A 13,075-nucleotide genomic window follows, 5' to 3' on the forward strand; every position below is an offset into this window, starting at 1 on the left:
AAGGTCCTGAATAGTGTGCTGGAGCTCCGGGGGGAGGCCGGAGACCTGCAGCCACGAGATACAGCGCATAGTCACGCCAGAGGCCAGAGTCCTGGCGGCTGAGTCCGCGGCATCCAGGGAAGCTTGGAGGGAACTTCTCGCAACCTTTTTTCCCTCGTCGAGGATCGCCGAGAACTCCTGCCGTGCGTCCTGCGGAAACAGCTCCTTAAATTTGTCCGCCGCCACCCAGGTGTTGTAGCTACAGCAGCTAAGGAGGGCTTGCTGGTAAACTTTTCGCCCTAGCAAGTCCATGCACCTCGCGTCCTTCGATTTAGCGGCTGGGGCCTGCTGGCCATGGCGCTCCCTCTTGTTAACCGACTGGATGACGAGGGAGCAAGGAGGAGGATGTACATATAGATATTCATAGCCCTTTGAGGGCACCATCTATTTGCGCTCTACTCCTCACGCAGCGGGCGGAACAGAGGCCGGAGACTGCCAGATTGTAGTGGCATTGGCCTGTATGGTCTTAATAAATGGGAGGGCCACTCTAGTGTGGGAATCGAATGACAATATGTCCACCACTGGGTCTTGGACCTCTGGGACCTCCTCAGCTTGCAAGTTCCTGTGCAACACGCCTGAGGAGGTCCTGGTGGGCCCTGAGGTCAATTGGAGGAAGGCTGGCTGACAAGGTTCCAGCTACAGCCTCGTCAGGGGAGGATGAAGAGGAGAGACCTGGAACGAGCGGGTCTGATGAGGGCTCCGCCTGAAGGATCGTGTCCGTCTCCCTGGGGAGCTCGGAGCCCTGAGACTGGGTCAATCCTTCCTCCATAGGAGGAGGGGGAGGACAGGTAATCGTGGCCTCCGGTGCCCTCTGCTCCGAGGCCATCGAGCGCGGTGGACCTGGGAGAGGGCCTTGGGCCTGATGGTATGCCCAAGGCATCCAGAATCCCCACTGCTGCGGTCCATGATCTTGAGGCTGGGGCTCGCTGAACAAGGCAGCAGGCACATCGGTGTCCGGGGTGTATGCACTGTCCGCCTGAGATGACATGGACGGCCATGGAGGAGCCGAACGAGGCTGGTATGAGTCCCTCGCTCCCGTCGTTGGAGACCTCCTCGGTGCCGGGGATCGGTACCGGGAATATTGGTGCCGAGACCGGGACCTGCAACCAGCGCAGTGCCGGGAGGTCGACCTGGATCTCGAGCATCTGCGGTGGGACCGGCTGCGAGAGTCTCGGTGCCGAGAGCGGTGCCTAGAGCCAGAATGGTATCGAGGGTACCGACCGGGACGAGAGGTGGATCTGTGCCGCGAGTACGACCGGTGCCGTCTGGGTGAGCAGTGCTGGGACTGCGAGCGGCGTCGAGATCGGGACCAACCACAAGACATTGAGCGGTGCTGGGACCTGGATCGAGACCGGTGCCGGCTCGTCGACTCCAGCGAAGGAGGCCTCATAGCGGCAGGCTTGCCTCTGGAATGCAGAACCCGCACCGGCGGTGCCGGGGGTTGAGGCAGGGCAGACTCAGTCATCGCAGTAAGGTCCCTGGCCGAGGAGAATGTCTCCGGCGTGGAGGGGACCGTCAGCTCGACCATGGGTCTCACTGGGGAGCTCTCCTGGACCGGACTTGACGGCCCTCTCAGGACCGGAGTCGACGGTACCACGGTCGTCGGTGCCGCGGCAATAGTAGGTGCCGGGCGATCCAGACGAGTCTGCACCGAAGGTGTGGAGGAGGTGTCTTGGCGGAGCCGGTGCGGTCCGGTGCCAGAGGAGCGCTGTCAGTGCTCGGTGCCGAGGACGGAGGGTTAAGGGCTGCCTCCATAAGGAGAGTATTTAATCGAAAGTCCCTCTCCTTTTTAGTCCGCGGCTTAAAGGCCTTGCAAATGCGGCACTTGTCGGAGATATGCGATTCCCTGAGGCACTTTAGGCAAGAGTTGTGGGGATCACTTGTGGGCATCGGCTTTTTACAGGCCGAGCACGGTTTAAACCCTGGTGAACCGGACATGGGCCTGGGCACCGGGAAGGGCTAGAGCCCAAACCCCGCTAAACTATGTACAACAACTAACTAACAACTATAAACTATAAAACTAATTATACTATGGACTAAGTCAACTATATACAACAAGAGATCAAATGAGCGAAGAGAAGCTAGGAAAGTGGAGGACAGCTAAGCCGTGCTCCACTGTTCCAACGACCGACATGGGCGGTAAGAAGGAACTGAGGAGCAGTCGGGTCGGCAGGGGTATATATCCAGCGCCATGGCGGTGCCACTCCAGGGGGCGACCTGCCGACCCACCGGAGTTGCTAGGGTAAAAATCTTCCGACGAGCGTGCACGCACACCTAACTGGAATGGATATGAGCAATCACTCGAAGAAGAACTGAATAATTTTGCTACATATGCTGAAGCTAACCTAAATTTTGCAAGGTAGTCTCTGAATGGCCAAAAATAGAAATACACCAACTACTTAAGAGCCTTTATCCGAATACAAATGGTCACAAAGCACACCCTAAAAGGAAACATGGGTTCAGGTTCTGCATGCTGACTGAGCTATGCTCAGACCAGGTCTAGAGCACAGAGGGGACAGTATATCACCTTTCCAACAATTCAGTCCTAAGATGAGCTTTGCTGGCCTGGAGTTCCACCACAAAACAGAGCAATCTGAAGGATAGCCTCACTGAGGGACTCCCTAGGCACCCATATCTGCCAGGTTTAAGTCTACTTTGCATTGCTGGAGTGACACTGACAGATATAATAGACCAGAGCATCAAACCTATGGCAGTTTCTGGACTAGCGGTTTCCTGAACCCTTGAATCTTTTGTTTCAGAGGAAATTAAATATTGAGTAAAGTCACTGTCTCTAGATCAATGATCTGCCCTAACCAGAAATCTCTGCAACACTTCCTTTCACTTTTGTTCTCAGTGCAAATTTTCCAAAAGGAGAGATTATTTTGCTCCTCAGCATAGACAAGACCAGAGTAAATTTAGCAACAGCACAGATATACTGTTAAATTAGCATAGCCTGTTCCCCTCCAGCGGCAGGTTCTCCCCCATCTGATCATAGGAGTTGGCAGTTCTGCAGCAAAATTTCTTGATGAATTCTGCACTCTTTTAAAGTGTGTTAAAAAAAAAAAATTTGAGTCGCTATTTCTCAAGGAAAACAGCTCAAGAAAATGGTCATGAATAAAACATTTTAATACATTTGGGCTTTGAAAACATTTCCAATTTACGAAAACAATCACAATATATATTTTATTTAAGCTATGCCATTATTGCTTTGCTCATACAAATCACCAGGAGTTCATAACTATGCATTAAAATATGCAAAATATAGTTACCTATAAGGTCCACAGGATATAATATTTTCCTTCTTCCAGTAAAGGAAGTATTGGTTCCAGAGTCACTATTTTGAATTTTTCTTAGTTATGAAGCAGTTTAGGTCTGTGATACCCAAGGTGAGTTTTATCTGCCCTTACTTTCTTAGTATTAGGAAGCACCTTAAACCTGTGTAAAAAGCTTCTTTTCTCTTGGTTGGTGTAACAGATTCCATAATATTTTAGGGAAAGAATTAGCAGCGCAAGATTGTTTTTTTTCTGACACCTTATAGCAATGAACACTGCTATGGCTGAACGTGTCCAAGGTGAGTCAAAAGATGCTGGGTTTCAAAGTCCCTCTTTTTCCCACTTCAGAGACGAGAAGTGGCAGACTTCATAGCCTTCAAATCCCAAAGGAATAAAAACAATCTAAAAGGTTGAGGCCCATGTTGGTTTTTGGTCCAGCATGACACTGAACCCATGGCTACTAATGTAGAATAGTTGTATAAGGCCTCCCTTTCACCAGGGACATTTTTACAATGGGAAAATGTATCGTGTTCTAACATGTCATAATATGTTGTAAAATACTCAGACAAGGATGGCTGTATTTAAAGTCATCTGCGCTAGGGTTGGCTACAACAAGCTAACAGTTTCAATCACTATAGGCCTGTCCAAACTGAATCCTAAGTATTACAGTACATTTTGCTACTTAACGTGTTTTCTAACACTATATGTACTGCCACTGTAGAAAGGCTCTTGGAGGGTGCCTAGATAATCAAGGGTGGAAATATGGCAGCACTTTCATTCGCCTCTGGCAAAGTAACATCCCCTGCCTCTTCTCCAAGGGCAAATTTTGTATTTGCATTTATATACAAAACAAAAATTACTGTAATTGTTTACATTTCTGTATTGTGATTTACTCCTTCAATCCACAAGTGGGTACTGAAATCTTTTTAACAATTATGGTAGCTGGAAAGGATGGTTTGTTTTATAAACCTCCATTTGAAATACCTGGACTCCTTGGAAAAACAGCTCCAAAATCCAGGAGAGCTTACTGAAACTGGCATCCTTCTTAGAGTTTCATGACATTTTTTTATGGAGAGTCTCAGATAAGACTTTAAAACACAGGTCCTCTAACCTATGTATGGACATTAAAGATCCCAAGACACTTAAGTGGAGACTTGCCCCAACATCCTTGGCCAAAACTTCTCCTTCCACACTTCTGTGCAGCAAGGTACACATATGATTATCTCTAATCTCAATTCCAGTGCAGTGAATTAGAGAGGTGCCAAAAGTGTTTTTGGCTTGCGAAGGGCTTTGCAATCCTTTTGTATGCTTTAGGTGCTATGTAAACAAAGTAAAATACTACATGTGAAATAAACGTCAGTACAACTTCTGAGCATTGACTGCAGCAATATCTAAAGCCCACATTAGGGTTGAGGTAACAAGAAAAATCCTAAATTAAGAGTTTGCATGCATATCTGGAAACTGGGCATTTTTTCCAAAGACAGCAAGGTTTGAACCTGTGTAACTTGGATGACTTTACACACTGATAGCAACTCTCATTTTTTTAAAAATAATTGCTTTGTGGTGTTAAGCTATTTTTTCTTTGCTGTTTGATCTTCTAGTTACTGTCTGACAAGTCCAAAACCTAGTTTTCTCCCTGCTCCTGCTGATAGTGAGAAAACCAAACTCCTATATGACCAGTCCAGTACCACATCATTTCCATTCCAGTAATACTCTACTTCCCACCCTGTCAGAATGCTGATCAGAGAGGCACTGTGCAATCAGATCAGCAATCTGGGAGCAGCACACTTTGCACTTCCACATCACCAAAAGGAAAGGCAGGTGGAAGAAAAATATTAAACACTGCCATGATGCAAGGGGAATTGAGAGGTCATGGTTTAGGATAGAAGCATGATTCTGAGGAGTAAAAATCCTACCTAAAATATGGCTAACACTGGTCTAAGTGTAAATAAGAAATTGTACAATTTTTTGCCAACTTTTTGGATTACTAAAAAGACAAATCTACTAAATTGCGTATTTGACACTTTTCCTGGTCTCACCTCTAAACTGGTGTTAGGCAATCCATACAACACACAACTTTGGGATTAAACCAAGGACAACTCTTGTCAGCAGATCTAGTCCTTTTCATTGGACACCATATAGAATAAGGTAGAATACAACATTAGAATGTCTAACAAGGTCTGTAATAGATTTGCTGGAGTAAAAGTAAGGATATGTTTGAAACCATGCTCTGAAGCTGATTTCCAATACACAAAATAGAAAAATGGTTTAATTCACAACTACTACATTTTAACTAGTATACTGTATGTGTTCACATCTCACCTATGCAGGGGATAGAATTTAGATTGTTTTCTTTTGAATCATCCTATCCGGGAGCAGGAGTTGGAGTGTCTCACTATGTCATTGAGACAGGAAAAGGAAATCAGCTCTCTAAGCCTACAGGAGTCTTATGAGTTTTGGGGATCTCAGGACATCTGCAGAAGCCTGATTGCTTCCCAGACTCATAGAAGCAGACCAGACAACTGGGTCCTATATTTTGAAATGGACATCCTGGAAGATAAAATCAACTTGGCTTCCTAGCTAAGATACAAGTTCATTAAACGTGACTACCACATAAATTGAAATGCTTACTTTTAGAGAACAGATAGAGTTATATTATTTATGATTCTGGGAGAGAAAAGACAGCAGAAGCCACTTTTACTTAAATTATTCATCATTCTGATTTAAGAAATAATTTTTATAAGAGACATCTCTGGTAAATGCTCAGCCAACACAACTGAGGAAAGTTAAAAATGGAAAAATGTATCAAATGCCTTTCTATGTTTTTTAGTCTTCCTCAGAAAGGACTATTTATTCCTTACCTATAAGGCTGTACTTTACTTCCTTCCACTCCAGATTCCAGTGCTTTGTTCACTACTGCTTCATTTTCTTCTGGATAAACTGAACAAGTGCAGTAGACAATGGCTTGTGCTTTATTAACTATAAACATGCAACAAAACATTTTTCTCGTTTACCATTTTTGGAATAAGGAAAGCAGTTTAAAATTCAAAAATATACAATATTTTAAAACATACTTCTGTTTCAGTTGTTACCAAAGTCATTGGAAAGTTATCAAATGAATAGTGAACAACATGCAGAAATATTCAATGAATGATCAGATTATAGAAGATATTAAATCATCTTTTCCATCTCTCTCCCCTCATGCAAGTTAGTATATTTCTAGTAATCTGTCCAATGTAGTTCAAAAACCCACATGTGCCAACCTAAATAATTTCTCTCCGGTGCTTTTTTATTTAACTGTATTTCAAATATTTGCAGACTTAGACACAAATCCAGGCCTGTGTGAGCTGTACTCATGCTGCTAAGAACAGAAGGGTGATGGGGAAATGGGATAGATCAAAGAGGGAATTACAGTAGAACCTCAGAGTTATGAACACTTTGGGAATGGAGGTTGTTCGTAACTCTGAACAAAATGTTATGGCTGTTCTCTCAAAAATTTACAACTGAACATTGACTTAATACATCTTTGAAACTTTACTGTGCAGAAGAAAAATGCTGCTTTTAACCACCTTAATTTAAATAAAACAAGCACAGAAACAGTTTCCTTACCTTGTCAAAAAAAATTACTTTCCATTTTTTTAGTAGTTTACATTTAACAGCACTGTACTTACTGTACAGTATTTGCTTTTTTTGGGAGGGGAGGCTCTGCTGTCTGATTGGTTCCAAATGAGGTGTGTGGCTGACCAGTCAGTTGGTAACTCTGGTGATTGTAATTCTGAGGATCTATTGTAATCCCCTTTTTTACAGCTTTCCCAATCTTGGGGCCATGACTAAGCTTCCAGGCAAGTTCCCAACATGACGACTGTAGCTTCAAAGCTGTCACACTATGGGCTTGCTATCAGCACCCCTAAAGGCTATTCTGGGGAACACTAGAGCATAGAGATCCCCTGTTCATGCCTCTTGCCACGGGGACAAGAAGGGATAGCAGTGCACATAGTGCTAGAATGACCCTATGCCACTTTGAGAAATCCTTGGCTGTCTAGGCAAATCTTTGTCAATGGTCATCTTTCTGCTGCCAGATTAGCACAAAGCAGCTGGAGCAGGTACCAGGATTTGGGCCTTAGTTCTTCCTTAGCCACCACACTGGACAAACTGCACATACTTAGTTCTTCTACGTTGTTCCACATGAATCTCTCTCCACACTCTTTGTTTCTCTTCTCTGAACCTCCAATTCATGTTTCTGGGCATTATAGATCCCATGAACTGAAGTCTCTTTCAGGTGCTCTTGCACCAGAGCAACAAACAGAAACAGACATGCAATGTCTTGGCACGTATACCACAAAAACCATGGCTGCTGTATCACATTTCAAATGCATTATTAATGTGTGGTTAATTATTGCTGTTTTTTATTTGCACTACCACAGAACCTAGGAGCCCTATGCCCAGGCTACATTTACAGTTTAGGTGGACATAACTACAGTGCTCAGGGGTGTGAAAAAAGCTACACTCCAGAGCACCATTGCTATGCTGACCTAACCCCTGGTGTAAACACAGTTAGATCGATGGAAGAATAATTCCATTGACTTAGCGACCATCAAATGGGGAGGTTGTGTTCCTACATCAACAGAAAAACCCCTTCCCTCCTCATAGGCTGCATCTAACACTACAGGGTTATGCTGGCTTAGTCACGGCCCTGCAGCTATGCTGCTATAATCCCTGTAGCACAGGCCTTAGTCATGGCCACGGACCCATTGTGCCATGCACAGTATGAATAAAGAACAAAAACATGGTTCCTGCCCTGAAGTTCATCTCTAGGGTTCTTTCTGCTGCCCGAGACTTTCCCTCCAACTAAATAATGTTTTGGCTATTTTTCCTTAGTTTGAATATTTCCATATCCTTAGGGTCTACAGTGCCCTCTTTACTCTGTGCATGCAATAATAGCCTGATCCTGCAAACACTTCTACATGCATGTAACTTTCCTCACATGACTAGTTAGTCTCATTGTACTTAAAAAGTTATTTCCATGCCTAAGTATCTATAGGATTGCCATACTACTGTGGGGAAGCCGTAAACTGCTACCCTTCCAAAGTCACCCATGTACAACAAATGCTTCTGTTTACCAATTTACGAGCTTTTTTTAGTTACTCTTGATTGTTTGGCCCAGATCCTCAAAGGTATTTGAGCCACCTAAGTCACATTGATTTCAATGGGCGTTAGATGCCAAAATACTTCTCAAGATCTGGGACTTTGTCCACAAACTTCATTTTTATTTTCTACTTTCGTTATTACAAGTAACATTTTCAAAAGCATTTAAGTCCCACTGAAAGTCAAAGGGAATTAAGTGCTTTTGAAAATTTTACCCTATAATTATATATCACTTTACCACTGCAGCTAGTAACAGGGGAAGGATTCTAATCTTACTGGCTGCGGGCTGATGGACATACTGGCCGCCGCTTCCAGTAGCTCCCATTGGCCTGCAGCAGCAAACCATGGCCATTGGAGCTGCAGTCGGCTGGACCTGCGGACGGAGCAGGTAAACTAACCGGCTCGGCCTGCCAGGCGCTTTCCCTACACAAGCAGCGACCCCAGTTTGAGAAACACTGATTTAAAGTAAGCAATGCCTTTTTTTTTTTATACACTGCATCAAATTATGGTCACTTTTTCGCAAACTTGAGAGAAAACAGACTTACATCGCATTGCATGCATTAACTCCTGACGTTGCCTCTCAGCAAGAATATGGAGTTTATTTTCAGCTACAGATCCTTGAGAAAGGTCTCTCAGCAATCCTGCATCTGAATGTAAAGTTATTAAAACAATAGCCAAATTCATTTTTACATTTAAAACTCATGTCTGTATTTTATAATCAATTTGTTTTCACTGAAGATTCTCTATTAACAGACCTGATTACTGTTGATGTGGTGAAAACAGATCACATGAACTGCAAAATGCAAGGGTGCCTATATGATTACTTTTTCCCTCCTATTTATTCAGTTTATATTTAAAACGTTACTACCTATGTTATTTCTCAGTATTTAAAGAAGTTTTTGTACAATAAATCCACTTAAATCACTTAAGTCCATAAGGGGATATGGTTAACTGAAAATGAAATGCTTGACAGTATCTTAAATCTTGAAATAAGAGTTTTATTTGTGACATTTATTTTGTGAAATAGACAACATACAGTGACCGCTCAATTAGAATAATGTTCAACTTCATAAATCTATTTAATTAATTTGAAACTATTCTTAGAGATTTCTAACCGGTCTCTGAATCCTGTAGTGTCATCAAGAGCATTACCACAATGCTTGTTTCCTTCTTGGACATCTTGAATTTTCAAATGCAAATTAGAACTAAGCAAAAATCTTTTTGGTAGTTTGGCTTCTCCAGTTAAATGTCTCTCTCAGTATATATCAAGTCCTGCAAAACACTGAGCACACTCCCACTGAAAAGGGATCTTGAGCAACAATGATTGGCCCTGAACCAAAAAGTCTGAAAAAATAATGAAATTCTTTAATCAAAGTAGCACCACATTTTGTTTTGTCAAAAATGTAGTGACATATTGTGACATACACATTATGAAAAGTAAAAAATTGAAAATAAATTGAAACAAAATCCAAACCCACAGACAAAAATTAGGGTATATTTAAATCAGAAATTGCTCCCTGTCTGAAGTAATAACCTCAGCTAAGTAAACTCAAGGTTGAAGGTTTCATATCCCACAAAATGGTTATCATCGAGCTAACAGAAACAGAAAACACTCTCTTATACTGAAATGTGGCTACATCCCTTCTAGGCTTCTTTTCTATTCCTCCTCGTCCCATAAGCAAGTTTTAACTCTCACTTCTGCTAGGAGATATTTAATATCAAATTTTATTAATTTTGACTCCTTAGTTCCCTGTCTCCTTTCAATAAGTATTAGTAATGAATAAGCTAGTAATTCCCCACTGAATGGGGAATATGAAGAACTCTCCCACTGGAAGGAAGAATCGGAGGAGAAAGGACCTCGCTAGTTGCGAAGTGCAGATGAGAGAAGACATGGTTTGAAAAATGTCAGCAACTTCATCTGTCAGCAGCACTTCACACATTATACTCAGTTTCTTAGCCTTTATTTTTATCACAACCTAAATGTTAAAAGTTAGGTACTTCATGTAGTCTGTCAGAATAAGGTCCAAATTTAAATATTAGCTGATTCCATCTGATGAGTAATATAAGTACCTCAAAAAACCCAGATTCTGTTTAAATACAGTATTGTTCAATCAGGTTTTCCTTTATTTCTCATAGCCTTTTTTTTATTAGGATGGGCATGTAATTAATAGTTTCCTGTTTCATTTAAAAGTTTTTTTTTCCCCTTCTGCTGGTTTATACTAGGAAAAAAAAATTCAGTGAATAGTAAATTTGCCAACAAATGCATTTTTCAGGACACTGAAACTATTTGCAAATTCAAGTCAAATTCGGCAAATAGTTTCTGCCAAAAAATTTTTTCAAAAATATCAGAACATTTTGTTTCAACATTTTCAAATTAAACGTTTTGACATTTCATTTAGAAAATGTCGTTATGAATTGACATTCAAAACGTTCAACTTAAACAAAGTTTATGTTTTGAGTTTCAGTGGGGGGGGTTGGTTCAGTTTCAGTTTGAAACTAAACTAAATTTTTTTTTTTTGGTTTGGCCCCTGAACCAAAAAAATATCAATTATTCATTCAGCCCTTCTGCTGATCTCACAAGTTGTAAACTGCCTTTTACAACTGTTTTAATGGTAGTCAATTTTGATATAATAAACAAAGATGAATGTCGTAAGTGCAGTATCAGCTGGACTCTTAAGAAAATACATTTCATTTTCATGTCCATGTCCTCAATAAATAGGGATACGATTTTGTCAAAGCACAGTCACAGTAAAAAAATAGGTAATTTCCTGCTATGGTCATAGACTCACAGAAATGTAGGGCTGGAAGGGACCTTGAGAAGTCATCAAGTGCAGCACTCTGAGCTGTGGCAGGACCAAGTAAACCTAGACCACTTCTGACAGGTGTTTGTCCAACTTGTTTTTAAAAGCTTCCAATGATTGGGACCCCACAATCTCTCTTGAAAGCCTATTCCAGAGCTTACCTACCTTATACTGTAGTTAGAAAGGTTTTCCTAATATCTAACCTAAATCTCTCTTGATATAGGGTATGCCTACACTACAGGATTATTCCGATTTTTACATAAACCAGTCCCTGGCTGAGGTCGACCAGGGGCACAAAGACAAAAATGGGAATGACTCCTTGAGTCAATCTCTCCTTTATGGTATCTAAAAATAGAGTCAGTCCTGCCTAGAATATGGTGCAAGTATACAAGAGAACCAGTGTACCAGAGATCCAAAGAGCACAGCCGCTCTGTGTCAGATCCCGCAGAAATGATGAGCTACATGCCATGCTAGGGGGTGCCCCTGCAACAACCCCACCCGTTGTTTCCCTGCTCCCCTAACCCTCCTGGGCTACCACTGCAGTGTCCTCCCATTTGTGTGATGAAGTAATAAAGAATGCAGGAATAAGAAACACTGACTTGTTAGTGAGATTAAATGAGGGGGAGGCAGCCTCCAGCTGCTATGATAGTCCAAGCAGGACATTAAACGGTGCAGGGGAGAGGAGCCCAGCATCCCGCTGCTATGATAGTCCAGGCAGTACAGAATCTTTTCTTTACACATGAAAGGAGGGGGCTGATGGAGCTCAGCCCCCAGTTGCTATGATGAAGACGGTTACCAGCCGTTCTGTACCATCTACTGGGAATGACCGGGAGTCATTCCTATTTTTACCCAGGTGTCCCCGGCCAGCCTCACCTGAGGCCAGCCAGGAGCACTCATGGGCTGATGATGACGACGGATAGCAGTCATATTGTACCGTCTGCCATCGGGGAGGGGATACTGCTGTTCACTGCCGCAGCATCGCGTCTACCAGCAGCATGCAGTAGACATAGGGTGACACTGAAAAAAAGTCAAGAAAAGATTTTTTTCCCTTTTCTTTCATAGGGGGGAGGGGGGATAAATTAACGAGCTATACCCTGAACCACCCCGGACAATGTGTTTGACCCTACAGGCATTGGGAGCTCAGCCAAGAATGCAAATACTTTTCGGAGACTGCTGGGGACTGTGGGATAGCTGGAGTCCTCAGTACCCCCTCCCTCCATGAGCGTCCATTTGATTCTTTGGCTTTCCGTTACGCTTGTCTCGCAGCACTGTGCTGTGGACTCTGTATCATAGCCTGGAGATTTTTTTCAAATGCTTTGTTATTCCGTCTTCTGTAACGGAGCTCTGATAGAACAGATTTCTCTCCCCATACAGCGGTCAGATCCAGTATCTCCCGTATGGTCCATGCTGGAGCTCTTTTTGGATTTGGGACTGCATTGCCACCCGTGCTGATCAGAGCTCCACGCTGGGCAAACAGGAAATGAAATTCAAAAGTTCGCGGGGCTTTTCCTATCTACCTAGCCACTGCATCCGAGTTCAGATTGCTGTCTAGAGCAGTCACAATGGTGCACTGTGGGATACCACCCGGAGGCCAATACCGTCTATTTGCGGCCACACTAACCCTAATCCGATATGGTAATACTGATTTCAGCATTACTCCTCTCGTCGGGGAGGAGTACAGAAAGCGGCTTAAAGAGCCCTTTATATCAATATAAAGGGCCTCGTTGTATGGACGGGTGCAGCGTTAAATCGGTTTAACGCTCCTAAATTGGTTTAAACGCGTAGTGTAGACCAGGCCATAGAGTAAGCCCATTACTT

General features: G+C 43.0%; 1 protein-coding gene across 1 annotated transcript in view; it reads right to left on the reverse strand.

Annotated features, from left to right (window-relative positions):
- NSUN7 (NOP2/Sun RNA methyltransferase family member 7) overlaps positions 1–13,075 on the reverse strand; it is a 63,358-nt gene that overhangs the window by 10,524 nt on the left and 39,759 nt on the right. Inside the window, exons 10-11 of the mRNA XM_050947598.1 lie at positions 9,002–9,103; positions 6,173–6,290 (exon numbers count right to left, since the gene is read on the reverse strand). Coding sequence (XP_050803555.1) covers positions 6,173–6,290; positions 9,002–9,103 — 220 coding nt within the window. The remainder of the gene's footprint in view (positions 1–6,172; positions 6,291–9,001; positions 9,104–13,075) is intronic.

Source organism: Gopherus flavomarginatus, chromosome 3 (genome assembly GCF_025201925.1).
Source record: "Gopherus flavomarginatus isolate rGopFla2 chromosome 3, rGopFla2.mat.asm, whole genome shotgun sequence".
NCBI classification, from domain to species: Eukaryota; Metazoa; Chordata; order Testudines; family Testudinidae; genus Gopherus; species Gopherus flavomarginatus.